We start from the raw sequence: 24503 nt of genomic DNA, 5'->3' as shown, positions 1-24503 counted from the left end.
TTTATAGAACACTTTTTAAAACATACTAAGTTCTTCATGTTGTGATATCTCCAAACACAGTACATATAAATGCATGTTCTAACATAAAAGCAGTGGCAGTGGTAGTTTTACAGGTTTTACTACGTTTAGTAGTAAAACCTGCAAAACCTGCAAATGAATTAATCGTTAATTGTCCAGTAATAGGTTTAAAACTTTGCTTTTTGCTAAATCATACAGGTAGGGCTGGATCGGGTGACCCTGAATTCTCTCTTAGTTATGCTCCATTAGGTGTAGGCTCCTGTGGGATTCCCATGATGCATTGAGTATTTCTTTTTCAGACACCTTTCTTACTCACCATGTGTTTATACACCTCCATTGAATCACTACTTATTATTAATCTGTGGTTCTCTTCCACAGCGTGTCTTTATCCCGTCTTCCTTCCCTCACCCCAACCACCCCTGGCCGCTCCTCCCTGAGCCTGGCTCTGCTGTTAAAGGGGAGTTTTTCCTTCCCACTGTCACCAAAGCGATTGCTCATATGGCATCATATGATTGTTGGGGTTTTCTCTGTTGTATTAGTGTGGGATCTACTTTACAATATAAAGCGCCTTGAGGCGATTGTTGTTGTAATTTGGCAGTGTATAAATAAGATTGAATTGAATCAGAAACTTCATGTGCTTGGATTTCTGACTATCTGAAAACCCGTTATTGAAAAGGAGTTTGTTACAGCTGAATGTGAAATAACGTTATAAAGATAACTGACTTCAGTCCTGCTTTCATGTCAGATATCTTCATGACAAGAAAATTCAACAGGAAAACATTTTCTTTACGCATTTTTATTTTACTTGGCAATTTTTTTTAAAGGCATTTTGAATTAAAGCGTTTCACTTGATTTTCACCGTCTTCGCTTTTAATTCCCCACAGAGACCAAAAAGTGAGGCTCGTAGTAAAGTAGATGCGATTCATATGTGAGAACCAAGGTGAGCTAATGTGAGCAGAGAGGAAAAATAGAGCTGCTCTCACATTAGACTCACACACAGTTATTTTCAAATATCTATTTTTTGTGACAAGACAATGTACCTAAATGTCATTTCAAAGAAGAAAAAACAGAAAGTTTACATACTTAACATTCACAGAAAAAAAAAATCTCATTTACATTCATATTACAGTGACTGGCTGTACCTTCTGTGAACAGACCTCAGGCTTCCAGTGAGACAGTACAACTTTAAAAACAGCAGTAAACTTTGCCCGTTGTTATTCGACTCCAGACATGAGTGGATAAAACTTTGGTTGCTTGATTTGATTTCTCTTTTTCTCAAAAAAATGTATAAATATAAAATGCGCAGACATATTCAAATATATACAATGATTAAAAAAAAAATAGTTCATAGGCTATACAGTGTAAAAAGCATTATCTGCATTTAGCAATAAAAAAAACTATCACTGAGCAACATGTTAATGAAATTATTAATTAAGTTCAGTCTTGTCTTTGTTCAAAGATCTGAGCAGAAAAAGGTCATGAGTAACTTTCATTGTCGATCCAAGTCGTCATCCACTGCTTTTTCTCAAAAGGATCGGGTTTCACTTTTCCATCTTTGTGCTCAAGAGTTTCCTTTCTTATCCGCACTGCGTGGTAACGAGGGACACTGTCGTTTTCTTTGGAGCGTTTGAAGAATCCACACTAGGAAAGAGAAATTTTAAAGAAAACACAATGCATTAATAACTTTAAAAAAAATGTATCAGCAATATTCGCACAGTCTGTAAAGGAGCTGTGCAGAAATGCTGAGCAAGCATGCTCAGTGGCAACTGCTCAGTGGCCACTGAGCATGCATGCAACTTCGACTTTTGCAGCAGAACAGCTGCAGGGATGTCAGGAGAAGCGCCTGCAGAAGCACTAGGGGAAACTAGTAAGTCTATTGGCGAGAAAATGCATTACTCTTGAAAAATTCACAGAACCATATTGCACAAAGAGCTCATTAATAAAAAAATATACATTTATTTTCTTATGTAGAAGAAAAATATCTCTCTTCAGCATGTCTATTTCACTCAATTTAGGTGCAAAGTTACCTTTCCCCCCCCAAATAACACGTGCAATATGAGTCTGATTCGAATTTTCCTTCAACAAGTCAGCAGAAGTGGCTTAAAAGCAAGTTCATTAGTCACTGCAGTAACCACACGCCATGCTGACTTTACCCACGTTCAGAGAGCATATATCAGTCCTCAGCACTGAGTTTGTCTTTTTCAGACGGCTGAATGTTGATCTCTGCCTTCTGATATGCAGCATTGTACTGGTCTTTAGATGGTCTCCTGAAGAAACCACACTGAGGAGGAGCAAGGGTGGTGAAGTGTTACAAACGTGTCCAGCAGGAGCAAACATACATTTTTAAAGCAAATACTTCCTCCGGAGTCCAGTGTTGATGTGCAAATGTTAAATGACAAATGACAAACGTGTAGAAAATATTAAACTTCGGGTTATGATTTACACCTTCTTAAAACTGTGTTGTGGCAAGTTTTATTATCAGTTATATGTCCAGTTATTGGTATGACCCACCCAGACACTGAGTAAGTTTACCTAACAGTGTATTTTAGTCACCAAATAACAGATTTATATGGGTGGAAACTTTTAATGCAAATCTAACAATAAACTATCATTTAGTGCTGACAAGCTCTCCAGTGCAGAGCTATTTGCCATAATTAAAGAGTGAATTTTCATTTTTACACTTCAGCTTCTGTAAAGTAAAAAAAGGGGGAATGTTTTTATTAATGGAGCCGGTTGGCAGATTTTATTACAGCTGATCAGAGTTAGCCTGGCTGTTTCTGTTTATTCTAGCCACTGTGATAAGAAGTGCTCTGTCCTCTGCTGTGTCAGTTTCAGATTTAATGCACAAACTGGTGTAAATTCTCCAAATATCAACATAAAAGTGAATAAGCATACAAAACTCTTAATCCGAACGCAACTAACTTCATAGCACTGAAATACTTGTTTTGAAAGCCATGTGTCTGAATTTATGTCGGAATAATTCCTCTCTATAAGATTTTCAGCTTTTTTTAATCTTTTTTACTGAGTGTCACATTCAGCTCAAATTGACAGGATCAGGTGCCAGCAGCCCTTCATCTGAACTTTTCTTCCACAGATCTTGTGACCAAGCGTCAATCAGCTGTTTGTTCATGTGTTTGTATTAAATTATGCCCGCTCTATGTGTTTTTTTAAGAAACTGCAACAATTCATGAAAATGCAGCAGTCAGCATCTAATCAGTCATCGTTACAAGAAATTACTTTCTGTAGACTGGAGAGAAATATGACTAATATGAGCTGTTCCTGTACAGCCACAACTAGCATGTTTTTGATTTTCAATAAATGAAAAATTTGGAACATTTTCCATTAATGTATGTATTTTCTTTTTCTTTTTGAAAAAAAGCAAACACTTGCTTTTGCTTTGAGAGCCAAAAAATTATATACATTTGTAACACACTATATGGACAAAAGAATTGAGCTACCTACACAGTACACCTACATGAGCGTTTAAGACTCTTGGAAGTCTTTCTACAAGATTTTATAGAATTTGTGAAGTTAGACACTGATGCTGGATGAGAAGGCCTGGCTTGCTGGAACAGAAAAGAGCCTTCCCCATACAGTATTGTTTCCACAAAGTTTGAAGCATAGAAATGTCCAAAATGTCTTCAGAAGCTGAAGCATTAAGGTTTCCTATCACTGAAGCTCAAGGGCCCAGGCTACCCTAGAAAAACAACCCCATAGCATTTATCCTCCATCTTCTCCACCAGATTTTACAGTTTGCACAGTGCAGTAAAGCAGGTAACGTTCACCAAACATCAGGCTGCCAGATAGAGAAGCAACATTCATCACTCCACACAATGCTCTTCCACTTCTCCAGAGTCTACTAGCGGTGTGCTTTACACCATCCATTGTGCTTTGTAATCTAGATTGCGTGCAGATGCAGCAGCCATGAAGCTCCCAGCAAGTTTTTGTGCTGATGTGAATGTCAGACAAGGTTTGGAACCCTGCAGTTATTGAATCGGCAGAGTGTTGGCAACTTTTACACACTATCCCCCTCATCATTTGGCACTCCCGCTCAGTAACTTGACCTGGACTGTCACTTTGTGGTTCCTAAAAGTTTCCACTTGATTGAGGAATATCTAGGAGGGAAGAAATTTCCCAAGCCGACTTGTTGGAGCAGTGGTATTCTTATACAGCGCTCAAATTCAGTGAGCTCTTTGGAAGACCTATCCTTCCACACAAATGTTTGCAAAGGCAGACTGCATGGCTAGGTGCTTGATTTTATACTCCTGTGGGGATTGGACTGAAAACACTTGAATTCAAAGAATAAGAGGTGGGGCCCAACACTTTTGTCCATATAGTGTATCAATATCTCATATACTCACAATAAAACCAAACTGAGAAAGGCAATCAGAGCATAGAAATCTAGCAAAAAAGGTGAAAATGTTATTTTTAAGTATCTTTAGCCTTATTTTCAGGCTTCATTTACCTTTTCTAATTGGCTAATTTTCATGAGGGGTTCTCTAAATTCATGTTTTTTTCTCATATCCATGTCCATTGTGTAACTGTAGGTGTGACATCCATGTTCTCACCTTCCACAGCAGATAAACCAGTAGAATCAAAATCAAGAGTCCTATGAGAACTGCCACCAGGATGATCCACCAGGGAACTCCTCCCTGATGCTTAGCTGCTTCATTGTCAGGAGATACATTCACATTCACCTGGAAAAAAACATCAAAGGGAGGAAAACCGAGAGACTGAGTTAGGACCAACACAGCAATAAGGTTAATGTCGTTATACAGCTTGAATTGCTTACATTCGTGTTTTGATTGGTCAGTATGACGTTTTCCCTCTGAGTATCAAATTCAAGTGTGGCTTTTACTGACAAAGTTGAACTAGGGGCATACTCCTGTGTGCAAAAAACAACAATTATCCATGAAGCAAAATCATGAGATTTGATTTATCTCACATGAAGAGACATGTGAAAACAATAAAAATGCTGTTTATTACCTCAATAAAGGTTGAGTTCCACAGACGGGATCTCAATACGACTACTGTACCATCGAGCCCCTGCAGGGGGCACTTGAACACCACGCATTTTTCCATCCCATCTTCACAGGACTAGAAAGCAAAGACACAGTTAAACATCACATAAACACTTTTATTAAACCGTGCATGTCCATTCATATCACTTACAAAAACTCTCTTCTTGCCCTTCAGCGAAGACATTTTTCCACCAGTTTTTCTTTCTTCGTTCATAATTTCTCGTTTTGTTCGACGCACAGAGGACTGCTGAAAGAAGGTAAAGATCTCCTCTCGTTAATTCAACACAGAATCAAATAGGGCAGGCGTGCCATAATGGCCCATTCATCAACGGTCTAATTTCAGCTGTAACACATGAAGCTGAACACTTAAATATGCTACCTGAGCAATATTCAGAGGGTTGATCTCAGTTTTAGGGGAGCAATGGATTTTCTCTGGTCCTTCAGAATCGATGCTCATCAGGTACAGAAGCCATTTCCCATTTTTATGAATTTTGGGCCAAAAAATGTTTAGTGAGGTTTCAAAAGAAGGTTTCAAGTGCTTCCACGAGTTGTTTATCTGGAGGAGAAATTAACAGGAAACAACTCTGCAATTTCACATAAACATTGCACGCACCAGCCACTTTATTAGGTACACATTGCTAGCGCTGGGTTGAATCTCCCTTAACCTGAACTGTCTTAAATCTACATAGTATAGCTTGAACAAGGTGCTGGAAACATTCAGCACTGAGATTTTTGGTCCATATTGACATGATATCTGATATCTGAATCCCCTGTTTCACCACATTTCAATGGTGCTCTATTGGCCTGAGTTCTGGTGACTTTGGAGGCCATTTGAGTACAATCACCTCATTGTCATGTTCAAGAAACCAGTTTGAGAGGGTATGAGCTTTGTGACACTGTGATCATGAAGGTATGGACATGGTCAGCAACAATACTCATATGTACCTAATTATATATTTGCATTAACAAACAGGTATACCTAATAAAGTGGCCAGTAAGTTTTATGAAAACCATATTAATACAGAAAATAGGTGAAATGTATAAACTTACAGTGAAAGTAAAGTTAATCGAACTTCCAATTTCTTCTTCTGACTTCATTGCACTTTCTCCTCTCACAACACCTCCAAAAAACACCTGGGTAGGATTAGCTTCCCTGATGACAACAAGCGAGAAGGTTGGAGGTCCTGTATAGGTATAAAGGTGAAGTCAAACAAGTCAAGGAATCTCTGCGAGAACAAACTTACCCGGAGACAGACAAAGGCCATTCAATGATCACTTTACACTTTACTTTTACATGGATAGCTTCTTGGTAGCTGGTCCTAAACGAAAAGGATATTAATAACAATAACACATTCCAGTTTGAAAGTGTGCAGCACATAACAGAAAGCGACTCTCAGCATCTTTACTTACGTATTCAGCTGCAGATCAATCTCAATCTCAGTGGTGTCTAAAGTCAGATGTGCAGCACTCAGGATGACTTTAAAGGTAACCTTGTGAAAAAGTAGTAGCATTTCTTACATATGAATTACAACAGCAGAGTGTCTTAGAAAGCATTAGCACAGGAGCGTGACATTTCTGTACCTTTGAGTTTCTCTTAAAAGGATTTCCCAGCTCGCATTCTGCTTGAGAGCTGTTTACATTTGCATCACAGGTGATCAGGTTTTCCATCTAGAAAGGAACACGTCGGAAAATGTGTGTAATATATCCAAGTATTTACTTTATGACGCGGCCATAAGCTGTATATAAAAGATGGACGTAGCCACTAGGTTTTAGAAAAGGTAAAGCCCCTTAAACCTGCAATTTTCCAAAGGGCCAACAGGGGGCGACTCTCTTGTTGATGATGTAGAACTGTACTTGAGCTTAGATGCTAGCATGCAAACTATTACAAACGTTAAAGAACATGTACAAAGAAAGCCAAGCTTTTAAACCCGTAACAGCCACATTACGTTGTTTTTTATATGCCAGAAGAGTGGAACAAGCAGTCACTGTCATGGATTCAATCAGTCAGGGATTTGTATTTAATTATCTAAATACTGGATTTTCCTCTTGACAGTCCCACCTCTCTCATCATCATCATCCATATACTGTGTATTCATACCTCCTGCATATTAAACAGCGGAAATGCCCCAAGTTCCAGGTATTTTAAGCCACAGTGGAAGTCATTTTTTAGTATTTTGATTAATGCTTTTAAGGCTTGAATCAATTGCAGGTAAAGGACTTTACTTTTGTAACTTTCTTACAATACAACAAAGTAATTTTACAGTCGACTTACTGTTGTTTGATCGGTGCGGACTCCAGAATATGACATGGTATTTGGGAAGGTCCCCACCAGCTTTGCCTCATAAGCATCGTCACCATTCATGTTGCTTACTGTCACCAACACAGCCAAGTCTTTCCTCTGGGATTTCACAATAAACTCTGGGATGTTGTTCTTGCTGCAGGCACACAGTCATAACCAGTGATGAAAAAAACAAAAACAAAGAAAACATGCTTCTTCAGTGATAATAATCGCGTAGCAAACTGTGTATGTTGTGCAATCAGCATGTCTGAGCTCGTTTTTTGCTGTGGTTTCATTTTAAGTAGGGTTGGTGGCCCAGTGAGACTCAACCATTCACTCTGATGTGTGTCGTCCAAAAGACCAAAGCATGAAAAAGCAGGGTGGGTTTTAAAGTCCAACTGGTCCCATTACAAAACTCAATCAAGGCTACTTTATATTACTACAGTCTGAGAATGAGTTTTAACCTCTTTTTTAACGGGGGGTACTCTTCTTTGTTGGCTTCTTTGTAGTGTAAACTGTAATCCATCTTTAGTTTACTCTTGCAAATATGATCGCTTCCACATCCTTCTTTTAGAAAGTTCACCTGAAACAACAGGAAATGACGACAAATATACAAATTTTACATAACAAACTCGACACAATGAGTTTTAGTGTTTACTTTTAGAAGTTGCCTTTACCTCAGAAATGACTTTGCTTGGTTGAGTGGCGTCTAAAATGGGAATCATGTGAGGGAGGCCATTATTTGATTCCTCTTGTTTTGTACTTATATCTGCCGACACCTCAACGGGAATGCTACGCATCTTGTCCTTAATGTTATCCTTCATGAATCACAAAAAAAGGCATTTAATGCATTTATTATTATGATTTACTGTTACTGTCTCTGTTTTAATATATATTATTACAGTTTTGATTTATATAATTTCCGCTATTCATTTATTATAAATGACCTCAAAGTTAGCACTACATATGTTCATGCACGGTCATATTTAAAACACTGACATCTCCAAGAAATCGTGATTACTATCGTCAACGTCCATGTCTTCATTTTTTTAATCATTTCTCCAGTTTAAAGTTGACAGAGGCTCCTTGCTTTTTCTCAGTGATATAGCTGTGTGACACTTGATTTACCTTAAGTCTGGCTATTAGGTTGATACACTTTTGCTGATTTTGCTCTTTGAGTTTTAAGGTGCCGTTGAACTGGTATTCCAATTCAGAGCTGGAGTCGTTTAAGAACATCGCTCTGGAAGTCAGTCCTCTCCTGTGAGCTCTGTCCACCTCCACAACATAGCTAACAGCTGCAGTGTTGAAGTAAAATGCACATATGTGTGTTAGAAAAAAACTTTTTGTAAATGGAAAAATAATGTCATAAATTTTTACGTACTTAGCTTTGGATTGTAAGATGCAGGATTAGCTTTGTAGGAAAAGCATGCCATCACAGTGAAACTATGGACAGAAAACAGAGATTGTTAGGAAAAAGAAAGTTTTCACTCTGAAGTCTGTTTGAATATAATAATATAAGAACACCTACCAAACATGGTCCCCACACGTCTTATTTGTAAGACTTATTTCATTTGGAGACACTTTGACAACACTGTTGAGGGTAATGACTGGCCTTGTTCTAAAAGAAAGATGGTTAAATAAAACTGTGATTGAGATCAGTAGGACTTTAACTAAATTTAAACTAACGGTTAAGGCCACAGTTACCTGTAAATCATAGCTGAATCTGACAGAGAGCCTACAGCCAAGTCTGGATAAGAGTTACCATCCAGGTCCATGTTTCCTGCCAGAGAATATCCGAAAAATCGAATGTTGTGGTCTTTCCCTGAAAGGATCTGGAAAATAAAGATGCAAACTTAAAGAACTGAAATTAAGCGAGGAAAAAAAACACGGTAAAGACAAAGTTGTCCCAATGAGGTTTTTTAAATTAGCAGCCAAACTAGCTGAAGATTTTACTTTACCTTAGTATGTCTGAGTTTCAGTGCAAGAAGAAATATTAATAATGAGAAAATGTTGTAGCACAGGCTTTCTATCTCTTGATCCCAAGTCTGAAAAAAATTTCAGATGCAAAATCCTGTTTTTCCAAGACTGTTAAGTCTCACTATTAGGGGTAGACGTGTAATAATAGTCTGTATTTTTCTTCTTCTTTTTTTAAAACTGTACCAAACCGATGTTTCTTAAGTCCAGCAGTTATGGAGAATCACTTTTATTCATTTGGAGCAGTTCTTAGGTTCATCAGGAAAATGCTGGTGAAAAAAACAGTCATTTTGAATTTTGGCAGCTAGCTTTAGAAGTTTATCACTAGCAACATGGTTCTGCAACAGCATAAACCAGACTTCATGAAAGCATTCAGACTGTAACAAAACACTGATGTAATATAATTTTCTGTGGCTTCACCAATACAGTCAACTATGAATAATATAAACATGATAGTGGCTACTTTACACAAATATCCACCTGTGCAGGGGTCGTTTTGATTCCCTGTGCAGAGCCGTGATAAATGTAGACTTTTCCTGTCCCAGAATCTTCCTGCGGAGCTCCAATCGCAATGTCTGTATGAGGAAAAAACACAATTTATGTGACTGCAAATGACAAAGACAATACAAACACAGTGCAAAAGGTCAGCTTAATCACCTTTATATGAGTCTTGATTGATGTCCCCGATGTTCTCTACTGCCACTCCAAACATTGAGTCTTTGGTCCCCATTAGACGGACAGGAGTGTTTCCTTCCCACACTCCTGCATTGTTGATGTAAACATAAACAGCTCCCCCAATGTCTTCACCCTTCATGTAGAACTGAGGGGCTCCTATTACTATGTCTTGCCACCTAGTATCACATAGAGTAAAAAGAAGAAAAGCTATTAAAAGTAAATTGTACTTAAAAATGGAAAATATTTTTTTAAATTAAGTGATATTAAAGAAAGTTGTGTAAATCTGAAATGTATGTGTTTTTATACTGTTTTGTGACTTGTTAAGTTTGGATCAAGTCTACTCTTCTGAATAATCTAATAAATGTACCCAAAGGCAGACAGAAATGTTACATACCCATCGTTATTCAGGTCCACTACAGCCACGTCGTATCCAAAGCAGGATCCCAGACCTGGACCATGCAGAATGTACTCCGTCGAGAGGTTTCCTGCTACAATGTCCTTCTTGAACAGGACTACAGCTCCGCTGTGATTGGCCCTGGGCGCTCCAGCCACCACTGTCAGCTTACCCCTAGTGGTGATGTGGTGTCCCGAATCAAGAGAGAATCCTAAAGTGTGGCAAATGAAGTAGATTTATAGTGCTGTGCAAAAGTGTTGAGCTACCTCTCATTGCTTTATATTTTGCTAGAAAAATGGAAAGTAGGTGCAGCAGGTTATTGACACATACACAAAAATACACGGAAATATAGTATCTAACGCAGAAACATGTGAGTCTGAACATCTAACAAACTTGAAAGTCACCCCAGAATTTAGTAGCTTGTAAAATCACCTTTAGCAGCAATAATAACTTGATGAATATCTTCATGTGTGCTTAATCATCCAGGTAAGGAAATCCCAGAAAGCTGATTCTGTTCATCTGGATATTTCTGTATAACCATATTGGTCTTTACATCTTTTTAAAGGAATTTTGGCTCACTCTTTTTTACAATATTGTTTTAGCTCATTCACGTTTGCTTGAGCGAATTAATGAACTAACATTAAACAAGTGATGAAAAAAAATATCTGTGGGTGTTCAACTCACCGAGGTAGCTGTTTGCAGGTACAGGCACAAACTCAGGGTTCCTGACTTGTTCATTCCCAACTTCATATGGGCCGTCATCAAATATTCCCATGTCCAGAAAAGTACTATTATTCTGCTCCACTCGCACTATCCCTGGATTTAAGAGCACAAAATTGTGAGAAAAATGCATTTTAGGATTAAAAAATGAGATTCATGTACGAAACTTAAATCCACTAATGAAGATAAAGCGCATATAAAGACACAATCGAATAGTGACCTTTCCAGTTGTAAGCTCCCACTGCTCCAAAAACCATGTAATGGTAGTCATTGGTGAAAGTAGCCGCCAGTCCTTGCTGGCATGTTCCAAACAATGAATGGCCTTCAGGTCTGCCATCGCAGAATTTCCATTCACCTCCATCCTCAGAAGACTGAGGGTCAATGGTTAGGTCCTGACTCAGAATATAACAACGTCCGGGGATGTGATGAGTCTCCTCTGGAGTATTCACATTCAAACGCTTCTGATAGCGATGAGCACATGTCTGAAGATAAAGATACGAGTAAGACCTTTACTGAACCAGGGCACGAGGATCCAGAGAACGATGGTTTTAATACTTAGTTTGACTCACCACAATCTTTCCCCCAGGTCCCTGACTCTTCACTGACACCCCCATCCACTGATTCTCTTTATTCTCAGCTCTCAGATCCACTGAAAATTTGCCAACAGACATAATTGAACATTTCACTTGGAAAGCTTGGTTTCTACAAATTGTCAAGATTACAAAGGCAGTGGATTTTGTTTAGGTAGGTATGCAGGCAGAGTTCTCACCATTATCATCAAATATGATACGCTCACAATTACTAGACTGGGTGACTTCACATTTATACAGGCCTCCAGTGATATTGGCTTTTTGTTTTTGCAAAGACCGGGCTCTGGGTGCACCAATCAGTACCCTAAAAAACACACAAAAAAAAAACCAAGACAGAAATATATTTAATCATAAACTTATTTCATAAAATGTTTGGGAACTGTTGCTTTAGTTACCTTTGCTGGGATACCATTCAACAAAGCCACAGCTTGTTGAATTTCACACACATATGTAAAAACATCAACAGTGATAATGAAGGGAAACAACAAATGAGTGCAATACTGATGGTTAAAGGGGACTTTGGTTCCTTTACTTCTCTTGTAATGGTGACATCCTGTGGCTTGGTTTAGACAACCTCAACACCCCTCATTTGTTTCCAGTCAAGTAGATTTGTTTCATTATGCCTTGTTTGTTATTTATCACAGTGGTTTTCTGACTGTCTTATCGCTGTTATTATCAAGTAAAGGCAAACAGACAAAAATATTGTTCAAAGAGTCGCTGTGTAAAAAGATGTGCAGGCTAAATATAAAAGAAAAAAGTGGATGCTTGTTAAGCAGAACAGGAGACTCATTAACTCTTTGACCTGCAGCTTGGAGGACAGAAGCTGCACTTCTGCAAAATGATGACCAGAAAGCCAAAGTCAGAGTGACTAAGTGTGTTTCAACACACCACAAAACTAACAGCATTTAGTGTGCATGCTTTCTGCTCTGAATCGACCTTATTTTGCTTCTTTCCAGGTGTAAAAAAAAAGCACATTAAAAACCTGCTTGAATCAGTATGTGCAGATTTGGAAAACAGGAGCATACAACTGACTGGGTGCAGTTCGTTGCTGTCAGTTATTGAATCTGATGATTTTATAAGACATGCAAACTAAACCTGGAGTATGTTACGGCTGATGGGAATGTCATGAATTTTGCAGGCAGTTTGGAACATAAATTTGCCTAGAGAGAAAAAAATAGCTATTAACAGTTCATCCTGAGGGTAACATGAATCTCTGTCATAAATGTAACTGCGGTAACTGTGGGTAAGAAATGTAACTCAAAAGCGAGAAAATCATCAAAATCTTTCAGATAAATGAACTGGAGACAAATGTTTCTGTTTGAATCTCTGAACAGAAATCTTTGCAATAGTTAGTGGGATATTTGGCAAAATATAAGTAAGGTGTAGACACAGTTTTAAAGGTCTGGGCACCAACTTTCCAAGTTACTGGAACTCTACCGAAGGACTATATGCTATGACTATGCATGTGGCATATGAACTGCATCATATTCATGTTAATCAAACCATTTAGTGACCCAGTATGCCCAATGGATGGGTGCAGGGTCATCCTGGAACAGACCACACTCATTAGGATAAAAGGACGGGACAGGAAGTTTATCACTCAGAACAACTTTTAATCGAGTTAAAGTGACCCTTCATTCAAAAGGGACAATTGAATACTTAGAAGGAACAGTGGATAACAGGGCTGCCGGATCCCCTCACTTTAGGGGTCAAGGGTTCATGCCTTTCCTTCAATTTGTCACATGTCTATAGGACACTGACTCACTGACAACCAGACTTTGATCTTCAATTCTAGAGCCTCAGACACTAGACTGTAAAGCCCCCTCTGGTACTAAAACATAATTATAGTTCATAAAGTTGGATCAATTAAAGAAACACAAAGTTAACCTGTTTATCGACACCTCACAGTCACAGGATGGATGGCTTAAAAGGTTCAGCCTGTCATTCAGTTTCTCATTCTTGTCCTCTATGGGGGACACGAGTCTCAGTCCTAGCACAATTTATACAATCGATATGACTCACCAAGAGCTGTGCATAATGGATAGGAAGCAATGTGTAAGAGTCTTTTTATTTCACACACACACACTTGTGCACAATCAACTTAAATTATGGTTACTTAAACTATTTACTTTGTCGATTTGAGTTTTTAATACTATATTTGCTAAAAGTGCATTAAACTGCACAATTAGGTTTCAACTCTACTGGAAATGGGTTGAAACTGTTTTAACATGAAACATGAAAACAGGAGAATGCCCCAGCCAACACTGGAGGCCCATAAACAGCAGACAGACAGCCAAGTTTATGAAAAAAATGTCAGAGCACACGAAGCAGAGAGAGGGTCTTGTCTCTGAAGGCAACCTCAAAACTGAAAATATTCTGGAGCTGAAAACATTCTTCATCATACCCATGTTCACAGCCTGATTCAGACATCCTGAGATCCAGATATGGGGGGCTCTAGTTGTTGCCAACTCAATGAGTCTAGATAGATTCTTCAAGATTAGGCAGTCCATCAAAGTAATGATCATAATGTCTTGAAAAAAGAATGATAACCTCTGGATGGTGACACCTCTCTTAAACAGAGTGCCATGAGGTTGCCTCAATCTGCCGTGTCCATGGAAGAATGATTGCCTTCACAGGTTGCTGTCCCACACTCCAGTTTGTGCCAGGAAAACCAAATCCCACAACTTCAGAGCCCTACCTAACTCCATGCTTCTTGCCTATAAAGGACACGTGTCATCATTTTGGCCCTGCTCAGGCTCCTCAAGAGCTAGTATGCCTATCTCTGAGGCTAATTTATGGCTCCACTTCCACAATTCTGAGTAAAATCCCTTCTGCCTCACTCAGTTCTCTGTCATACCTTTCATGATCCCTATTAGTACAATGGGTGACATGATCTAACAACCCAGCTTTAGGTGACTATCAGATATGCAGAATGCAGGTTAATAAAAGCTTGACTATGAGAAATTATTTGTTAAAATAATGTTTTAATGCTCAGATGTGTTTGCTTCATTTCAAAATTCGTAAAATAAAAAGAACTTTCACCAGAAAGCCAGACAAAAATGAAAACAATATCATTACATCATATCCTTCCTTGATCAAACAGTACCAGACGTCCACTACCAGGAGCAGAAGATCAAAAAGAAATAACAATTGACAATTGAAAAGCATGTTTCTTTAAGCTACAATACTACAATACAATACTTAAACTGTTTAAAATAAAATAAAACATCAAAACCTTTTTGTTTTCTTGGCTCTCAGGAGCATGTTTTATTTTTTAAGAACAAAAATTAGAGAAGTTCCAAATATGGCAATAAACTAGTGTTTTCACACCCTGCAGAGGGCAAGGGGGAACTCAACCAGACTATTGCTTTTCAGTATTGTGGTTGTTGCTCTCTTCTGACCACACTTCCCTTTAAAACCCCGCACTGTTGCAGAGACTCACACATTTTTTAACATCTCATAAAGAGATTCTGTGTTTTATGTGTTTTCAGCAGCAGCCAGTGCGATGACATACGCAGCACCTACGCACAGGTCACTGGGGTTCATCAGATGGTCTTTTTACAGATTGATTTAAGAAACACAGACAAATGCATGAACAAAAAACAGCCTGTTTCTGCCAAAAATGATGTGCAGACCAGGTTATTTTAGAGGACTATGAAATAGTAAGACTGGGTATGATTATGCTGATTATACACCTATATTTGCACTTAAATATATCTGAATTTTTATATGTTTTGCTTTTGAGCTTTTACTGCACATGAATCATGGTCCCTCCTGTGCAGTGAAGTGTGCAACGGTCACATTTTACGCATTTTTTAATATGTTTTACAGTTATTTCAGGAAGAAAGTGAAAGGGTCTAAAAACATGAAATTTCTATTAATTAACTGTACAAAATACACTGCTATACAGCGCTTCTCATAAAGTACATTTTACTACTTGGCTTGAAAATGTAATTGTTAACACTTTAAAAAAAAGTTTTTAGGACTCATTCAGCAGCTTCAAATACAGCTGCAGTGTATCTGCAATTAGATACTGTATCTGGGTATGAAATGCAGTGAGCACTTGCTTTCTGTGACTTTTTACACAGTGTCAGAGCCATGTGAATGTGCAAGGAAGTGAGGGAGAAAAACCACAAGCAGGTCTTGATCAGATAGAGTGGGGTTGAACCACTTCCTGCACCGGAAGTAACACTGAGCACACAACTGAGATCAAGTAAAATCATATCATATATAACAGTATGCCATATAAGTTTTAAAAAATACTATCACATCATCCACAGACTGAAGAAGTCACTTGGATGAAGTGTTTCTCCCGCTGAAAATGCTACGTCAACTTTCTGGGATTTCCTTAGCTGGATGATTGAGCATGCATCAAGACTCAACTACAACTCTTCCCTCCACTCAGTGTTGTGGTTCTTGCACAGGTCAAAGACACAGTGGATAATATTATTGATATACTTTAGACAAATAGATAAAATCTTAACATAAATCTCAGCTCTTAACAGAAAATTGTGACACTACAGACGTCTGATATTCAGAGGCTTGATTTATTTTAAACTTTAATACACTGTAACTGTGTGCCAGTGAACAGAACACATCAGACTACAGGATGTGAGTCACTGGGGACCAGTTGGCACCAAAACAATAGTTTGACGCATTTTACACTCTCAGTCATCTAAACACTTCACGTGTTAGCTGACCATCAAGCTTACAATGAAGGAATTTGTTTTAAGGAATGAAAGGAAATCCTCTCTTTCTTCCTAACTGCAGCTCACTCTGACCCACCTATTGATCTGTGGGACGGCCCCGCGGCTTTTCATTTGCTCAACATGGACCCTCCTAACCGAGCCGTTAAACATCCCCTCAAACAAAGCCCGGCGACATGCAAATATTAAAAAGGAATCTTTAAAGTTAGTTACAGTTTGGGATTATGGGTAAATGATAAAACTAAAAAATATCAAGGTTTTTTTTAAAAATGCAGGTTCATTCAATAAATCTTAAAAGCAGCTGGACGTTGGTGTGTTTGCCACTGTGTTTGTGAGTTCTTTAAGCAACACTCTGCAGCTGCTGTAACATAAGATACGAGATTACACTTTCTTTTCATTGAACAGTCATACTTGGTTCAACGAAATTGGAAACGGTCCCGTGTTGGACCTAAGCACAACTAAAACACACAAAACACAACACAGTCGACCATAAAGTGGATTTTTTTTAAAGTGCAAAAAAAGGTATGACTTAATAAATAAAAGAATGAATGTAATGTTAAAAGTTTTCCCCTACTTGTTCCTTTGTGGTATGTTTTATTTCCTGCCCTGTTCAGATCTAAACTATATCTAGTATATTAGAAAAACCTGCCTTCTTTTTATCGGCCATCTGATACCTGTGGTTGCAAAGAGACCGCCAGCTTCTCTGCCAGTCTGCTCAGTCACTCATTTCCGGCCACACTGACGAAATCATTAACTCCATTTTGTAAACAAAGGTCATTTTAAGTGCTTAGACATAAGGAACATGAAGGGAATGCTCATTGACTGATGACCTGTAGTTGTCAGAATCAACCCCTCACTTTGCTTTGTTTGTTTTTCCTTCTGAAATATAATTTCAGTCATAAAGACATTTTTAACAGAATATCAACATATCTAGTGCCTATGGAAGCCCATTTTCAAGATCCATCATTCCTATGTTCCTGTAGCACATCATGTTATTTAATTCAACTGTATCACCTTAAAAAGCTAACTCATTAATAGCGCTAATTATGTTGGCACAGCTGAAAACTGCTGATTAAAGAAGCAACAACGTAGTTAGCTGAGTATCTGTCAGTCTTGGTGCATGTGATGATATTGCCAACAGAACTTTCTTCTGAAGATGTGCATAAAAAGCTCTAACCAGAATAGAAACAGAAGTGGGAGGCCTTTGTGTACAACCAAGAAAGAAAACTGAGAAAGCATCCTCAGCTTGCAGCTTTAATAAATGGCTCCTGTAAAATAAAGACCCCAACAGTGACAGTGAGGAGGCGACGAGAATCTAGGCAGAGCTGCAAAGAAAAAGCCTAATCTGAGAGTGGACAGTAGAAAGACACTAATACCGAACAGATGAGGATAGACTCTGTACAAAAAACATATTGAGCAATATATCAGAATTTGCACAGTCCAATTTGTAAACTGCCAAAAACACAGCCTGATCAACAAAGCAGGGACCACACATGCTGATATTAGCATCATGGATGTGCATGTGTATGTAAGTAACAAGAAATGAAGAAAGAGTGTGAAAGTTTACTCGTTTTTTCTGGGCTACTGTGGAAAAATGTAACCATGTCAGATGTAAAATGTCCCACTCAGAGTCATCATGTGGGGTGTCTTTTACTGCGGTGTAAATGCATAGTGGCGGGTGTTGGCTTTCACAGTGATCTCACTGGTCTCTGTTAACAGATGTGCTCCAATGCCTTCACAGCTGTGCACTCAAAGCAAGAAGAACTCACAGGATCGGCCGCAGCTGTTCCAACTGTTTCAGTTTACACATCGCACACTGATTGTTGCTGACCTGTGATTGGCTGACACACATCACAGAATCGTGTCAACTTTTAGTAAAGATTAAAGTTTTTAGAGGATTTTCGGGGGGTCTGTTTATTGACGACTTATCTGTTATCTTCACACTAGTCAGACATTGGTGTGAAGTTTGACTGGAGTATCTCCACTGATGATTCACTGATGCGTTTAATCTATCGGGTTACATGTGCACAGATGGCCGTGCATGCCCAGTCTGGTTTCATTGAGAGAATGTTAAAACCATCTTTATCATATTACTCATGAAAGAGGCATCAAATTGCCAAATAGCAACTTTTTGCAATACTTTCAGTGACTTATGGAAACGAGAGTCTACTTTTCTTTAATTATCTCTTTAGAAATCAAACAAAAACTTTTCTTTAATTATCTCTTTAGAAATCAAACAAAAACAAAACACCTTATCACTATATTTATGAAAGCTATAGTGAAACAAACTGGAGACCAACGCGATGGTTTCCTGATTATTAAATTCAACAGCACTTTAATCATCAGAAGAGTCGAAAAATGTGTTTTTTAGCTGAAATTCAGCCTGTGTAGGTTTGGCATGAGAGGAGTTACATTTACCACTCATCAGAGCAGAGGGCCTAAAAAAGAGCCAGTGAAGTCCAGCATTCCCCTCGTCACATATGATTTATTATAATCAGACTGATGCACAGTAAGTAGTGATAGCCAGCAGAGATTTGCAGCTGCCGGTGATCGTCATGACACGTTTTTGTAAAAAATCGGGAGCGACGGATGTTGGACAGCGTGACGCATCCCTGACTTGCGGTTTCGCCGGCTCAGAGGTCCTCAGAGCTTTAGGTCACGCAGAGCTGTTCTACTGTTTTGCTGAGCTTCCTCTTGTCTCGTCTGACTGATTATCTCAGGGTCACACAAGGATCTAGAGCTAAGATCATGACTGAGCTGCTGTTTATTACGTCATTACTGTCCTTTTATTATTTCCATACAGCTACACTTTCTCAGTGTCTGAAGTTTCAACCAAGAAGAGCTGAACAATGTGAGCTCATTGTAACTAGGGCTCCAATTAATGAGTCACTTCAGTGGCTGTACGTTTTGTCAGCTAAAACAACAGTAATTATTTAAGTCACTTTTTAAGTAAAACCATATAAAACCACATAAAACCATAAACATATCTTTCTTTTATATGATCAGGAGGACTCATTCTTACTCTGTGGAGTGTTTGTCAGACAAAACCAACTATTTACCTACAGACAACGATTGGCTAAGTTATCTTCTTCTTCTTCTTAGGGGTCTCCCACAGTGGATTGTCTGCCTCCATCTCACCTTATTCCTAGCCTCCTCCAGTGTCACACCAACCCACGCATGTCCTCATCTGTCTTCAGCCAACAATAGCACAATTTCCACTAACATCTTTCTGGTCAACTGCACAGGTGACAGCTGTTGTTACTCAGGCTTTGATTGATCCAGCATGGAAATCTTACAGATGATGCATATCTTTGAGTTCACACAGCATGTCCTTCCTGGCACAACCCTCCCCTTTTATGGGCACTGGTAGTACACTGGTTTGTGGCCCCCTGTGGTTGGGGGTGTGGCTGGTTAAGTAATGCTAAATCAAATATTAATTAGCTCACATATGGAAAAAAAAAAGTTGCCCATCTTAAGCACATAAAAACGCTGAAGTGGTTCCTGCAAAGAAGAGGTTTTTTTAGTGGTTCAAGTGGTTATGCTTGCTTCATCTCTGACTTCTCAGAGGAGTTCAACATGCCGACTCAAACTTCAGTATGAAAACATGAATTTGGGTAATTTTTAGTTTTAAACAAGTTTTTTAAAGATTTCTGAAATATTTGTGTTTTCTAGATTTTACGAGAGCTGGTCTAATAAATTTCTTTAGCAGTGCATATTTTCTTCTGGCATTATTTAAACATGTAAATTGTTTTGAAGTGAGTTCTCTTGAATACACAAAACAACTCATGAAACCAAGTTACTTGAAGCTCCATAAACCTTGTTGTGAGCACTTTTCTTTTTTTCCTTTTCTTTTTTTTTTTTTTACAGCAAACTATATCTGGCAAGAAAATGAAAACGTGCAGCTCGCTGCCCTTACAGCTCAACCAAGCGAGGCGGTTGTTATGTTTACATCCTGTAATAAGCACAGGCCTCTTGTCACCAGGTAGACGTGCGCTTACTTCTGCACAGCTGTTGAGCTTGGTGACTAGGAAGAAAACATTTCCTATATGAAAATGCTCACATCACTCAGCTTTCCCTTTAAGCTTTTATTTTTTGTCTAAACAACAGTCCAAAACCTGAAATATTCAGTTTCCTTTCACATAAAAAAGATGCTCTGGTTTTTCCTCCCCTAAATAAGGTTTGCTTCCTCACTGAGCGGGATGTAAAAGAGGCACTCTCCTCAGACTTTTACAGGCTGAAAACAAACTCTCAAGCCAGTGTCACATTTCAAGGCTCTATTTGCCCGACAAATATGACATCAGTTTCATGACTTTTCCCTCCCTTTAGACTTGCCAAGCCAGACAAATGTTAAAGTTCCTCTTTTCAGTTTGAATGCTTCTTTGTGAACAAAGAAATGTTTGTGAAAAAGCGATCTGAAAAATCCAGCTTTAAAAACTTCACTTCAACATGACCTGTCTTGGCACGGTGGTCAAAACAGCAGTTAGATTAAATTACACAACTTAAGAGTAATCTCTGCCATCTTTGAGGAATCTCTTGGGTTTTTTGTAAGCGTGTTATCAGGGCTTCTCATCCCTGCTCTCTTTTTCTCAACATGCTGCTGCAGGGTCCCGTGAGTGCCAGCACAAAACCTATGCATAGAGGCTTTTATACACCACACCCTCTTCTCAACACTGAGGAGGCAGGATGACCAGGGTCCCTACACCGGTGTCGATTCTGCCCCTTCTGGGCTGCTCAAACAAGAGATTCTTGAAACCCTTCACTGGACGAATACTTAAATGTTTTGACTCCTGCTCTATCGCATCGTGGCACTGATGCAAAAACCTCATTATCAGCACATCTGACATGTAAGTGAGACTGCATTAGTCAGCATGTTCTGATTTCTCTTCTTAACTGTCTCACAACAGCAAAAATCTAATCTAATCTGAAAACTGCCGGGATCGTGCAGAACACCAGCAAACAAAGCTGATAACAGGAAACCGAGAAGATTAAAAGACAAGAGAATACTGAAAGCCACATGATTACAGCATCTTGAATGGAAATGTTTTGGCTGTTTGTAATCGGTGAATGAAATGTCAGGAATAATAGCTTCGATCCTTTTTACGTGCATTAAACAATGAAAAGCTGAAAATCCACTCGTTTGCAAAGCAATCCTGAGACCCTTTTATTTCCTATTACCTCTCTCCTCGCAGTGCTGCCTCGGTTTGACCCTGCAGGCACATTTGCATGACACTACAAGCATTGTAAATTCACTTGTTATCCTGTGGCTGTTTCCCCGCTTCATATTCAAAGTATCAGCGGGGAAACTGCTGATATCACCGAGAATTAGAACAAAACGTGTGAGAAACCCTGTGGGGTTTGGGGAAAACTGGGGGGAAAAGTTAAAGGACATTGTATTAGAAAGTTACTCTAACGCACGACTGTAACACCTGAGAGGGTTAAAGAGTTATTTTCGCTCACTATTTAAAGTTTAAACAGAAAGTAGGTAGAGTGTAAGCCAGTCAGTCCTCACAGCACTTCCAGTCACATTTGAATTTCTGCGCTGATGCCACCTGACAGAAAAGTCCCTACACTTGCTTGTTAAATGAACCTGTGCGCTCAGGTGCTCCAAGGAGCTCAGACAGCTCTAAAGACGTGAACATCTGGAGACATCACTCACATGACTTTGTCCGGGTTGAGCTGCCGGTGCATGGCCAGAGAAAAGCCGAACAGGCTCCCAGGCTCTCCGTCTTTCCTGAGGACGTGATCGGTGTCCAGGTTAAAGCCGAGCACAAAAGTTGCCTCCAGGACATAAACGAAGAATAAAAGTGCAGCGTGAGCAGCAGAGCGTCCTCCTTGCAGCAGCATTGCAGCGTCGTCCAGATCTGCCCAATCGTCCCAAAGTTAGGACCGCGCAGCTCCTCTCTGCTCTGTCAATTGATGACTGAAAGCTGCCGCTGTTTGAACCCCACCGGGTTAGGGTGGTACTCCACGGCGCCACCTCTGGCCATGATGGCGGAGTGTGTCACTGAATCACTTATCAGTGTCATAATTACACGTTAGAAACTGAATGTCTTTTAGTCTCAGCTGAAATAAGCAGGCTTAACTTATGACACGAGTTTTACTCTAAATTATAGTCCTTAAAAATATCAAAAAAATGACCCACCTTTTACAGAACTCCTCATATTCTCATAAGTGAATTTAAGAATACTTCCTGGATAAAATGTGTATAATAAAAATACACATAACAAGAATAATGCCATAAGAACTGCTCAGTGATGCGCACACCTTTACGCACTGATTGAGTCAATGCTTTGATTTGTCCTCATCAACTTCTATTTGTTATTTCTCGGATAAATGCTTAAAAAGACAGCTCTCAGATTAAATGCACTGATGCAGGCTGTGCTGGGTGGACACACATAAACAGCAAATGTTTGCATCAGCTGGACAAATAAAGCCTCCAAATTCAGCCAGACAACAGAGACGAGATGCTGCAGGTCACTATATAGCTATACTACCTTAAAATTGCCAATATTAGCATCTATCACAAAAAATCTTGTATTCAATCATCTAAGAAAATCATAATTAAATATTTATGTGGGCTGTCATTAGCAGCACCTGCTCTGCTCCGTGTTCATAAATAACTAATTAGTAAAATCAGCAGTCATTCCTGTCCAAAGCTCCTCTTTCTGCTTCTGGTCATGTTTTAACTCTTATTGAAGTATCGCAGAGTACTCTCTCTGGAGACGAGGAAATGATAAAGGAGTCTCACAAACAGCTGAGCAGAAGCTGCTGAGTCCCTGAAAATTGTCATTTGATTCGTTTTGTGTCACATCTTCCAAAACCAGGAGCATTAAACAGCTCCATTGTTCTGTCTGCTCTCTTCTCCCACTTCATCAGCTGCTGTTCGCCGGTGCGGGTGTGAAGTTTGAACCGCACTGGGCCACAATTACACAGCAGAAGACGACACAATGTGGGCATTGTTGAAACCAGAAAGCCCAGTGCCCAGTGTGTGTGTGTGTGTGTGTGTGTGTGTGTGTGTGTGTGTGTGTGTGTGTGTGTGTGTGTGTGTGTGTGTGTGTGTGTGTGTGTGTGTTGTCGGGCGGGGGCTGTGTGAGGGGGTTGGGGTCTGCGTCAGGGTCTTAGCCACATTCCTAATGTGGCAAGAGATTGGGGGGTTCTAGTGTAAGATATGTGAAAGGCATCTCTGTTGGTGGGTTCGGTCACAGATGCGTCAGATCAGATCATGTCCACTGATGTCATCCGCATTTTTCTTCACTGAGCGCGGGCAGAAAACTTTTTTAGAGCAGATCAACTATAATATAGATAACTATATTCACAGTCAAAATCTGGTATAGCAAATGCTCAATATTAACTTCACAGCAGAGCAGTGGCAAGAAAAGGTTACAACTTCTTCCTGTAATATAAAGCATTTAATACTGATTACATCACCATTCTTGACTCTGACAAGGCAATTAGGATTATTAACATCTTGACTATTCAGCATAAACAGTGTATTTACTTGCATATTTATGAGATATACTGATTTCCAATAATTATTGATAATCCTTCATTTTTTTGTGTTCATTTTATGCTCAGTAAAGAAGCTACGTTTTTTTTTCTTTTGTTAGATTTTGTCTACGTGTCCATGAGAGAGTTGAAAGGTGTGCTATCTGCCTTTACCTGAGTTCACCTGAAAGCAACAGCACTTTCATGTCCACTGTTGCCCTGGGTGGTTGTGTAACACAAGCTGTGGGAGAAGGTGAAGCCGCCCAGCTTTGCATTGTCTCAGGTCAGCGGGAAGAGAGAGGTCAGACAGGTGGACCCCTGCAGGTGCCGAGGGCTTTCTTCACAGATTAGCTGCACCTTTGTATGAGCAAAATGAACACTCACTTGAGAAAGATCTGTGAGGCCCCCAAGGTCGAATCACTGGAAAAGATATCAGCTTTCATTAGTCACTGGAGAACCGGAGTCCCCTTTCTCTATGAGTGCACGCTTATTGCACTGACTTAAAAGAAGTGAGCAAATTAAATTCTTAATGTTCACAATAATTTGTTTTTCAGATTTCAGTTTTACTTGCATGCAAAAACATATCAGTCCTGTAAAGCCTGAACAATGAAATAAATGCCAGATAAAAGATTCAAACTGAAG

The 24503-nt window shown here is 39.2% G+C and overlaps 1 protein-coding gene across 1 annotated transcript; it reads right to left on the bottom strand.

Moving 5' to 3' along the window:
• Positions 1-808: 808 nt before the first annotated feature.
• On the bottom strand, positions 809-22239 carry itga6a (integrin, alpha 6a). Its single transcript, XM_063497539.1, has 25 exons — positions 22033-22239; positions 11850-11974; positions 11650-11729; positions 11301-11562; positions 11045-11176; positions 10361-10571; positions 9949-10142; positions 9772-9866; positions 9022-9149; positions 8846-8935; positions 8699-8760; positions 8446-8612; positions 7995-8135; positions 7782-7900; positions 7312-7474; positions 6621-6707; positions 6450-6529; positions 6284-6358; positions 6090-6192; positions 5419-5595; positions 5191-5286; positions 5005-5115; positions 4811-4903; positions 4587-4715; positions 809-1659 (listed from the first exon to the last, which is right to left on the bottom strand). Exons 1-25 carry the CDS (start codon positions 22218-22220, stop codon positions 1495-1497), a joined length of 3273 nt encoding a protein of 1090 aa, XP_063353609.1. The 5' UTR covers positions 22221-22239; the 3' UTR covers positions 809-1494.
• Between the last annotated feature and the right edge of the window lie 2264 nt (positions 22240-24503).

This window comes from Pelmatolapia mariae, linkage group LG16_19 (genome assembly GCF_036321145.2).
Source record: "Pelmatolapia mariae isolate MD_Pm_ZW linkage group LG16_19, Pm_UMD_F_2, whole genome shotgun sequence".
NCBI lineage: Eukaryota > Metazoa > Chordata > Actinopteri > Cichliformes > Cichlidae > Pelmatolapia > Pelmatolapia mariae.
The sequence above is the reverse complement of the archived record's forward strand: the minus strand, read 5'-3'. Positions and strand labels throughout refer to the sequence as shown.

What these genes read in the sequence shown, in the direction of transcription:
- itga6a (XM_063497539.1), bottom strand. Translation starts at nt 22,220, where the DNA reads ATGCTGCTGCAAGGAGGACGCTCTGCTGCTCACGCTGCACTTTTATTC. An exon ending in ACGTGTGGGGACCATGTTTG is followed by an intron (nt 8,761 to 8,845) that starts GTAGGTGTTCTT and finishes TTCTGTCCATAG; the next exon opens with TTTCACTGTGATGGCATGCT. An exon ending in GGAACTCAACCTTTATTGAG is followed by an intron (nt 4,904 to 5,004) that starts GTAATAAACAGC and finishes TTTTGCACACAG; the next exon opens with GAGTATGCCCCTAGTTCAAC.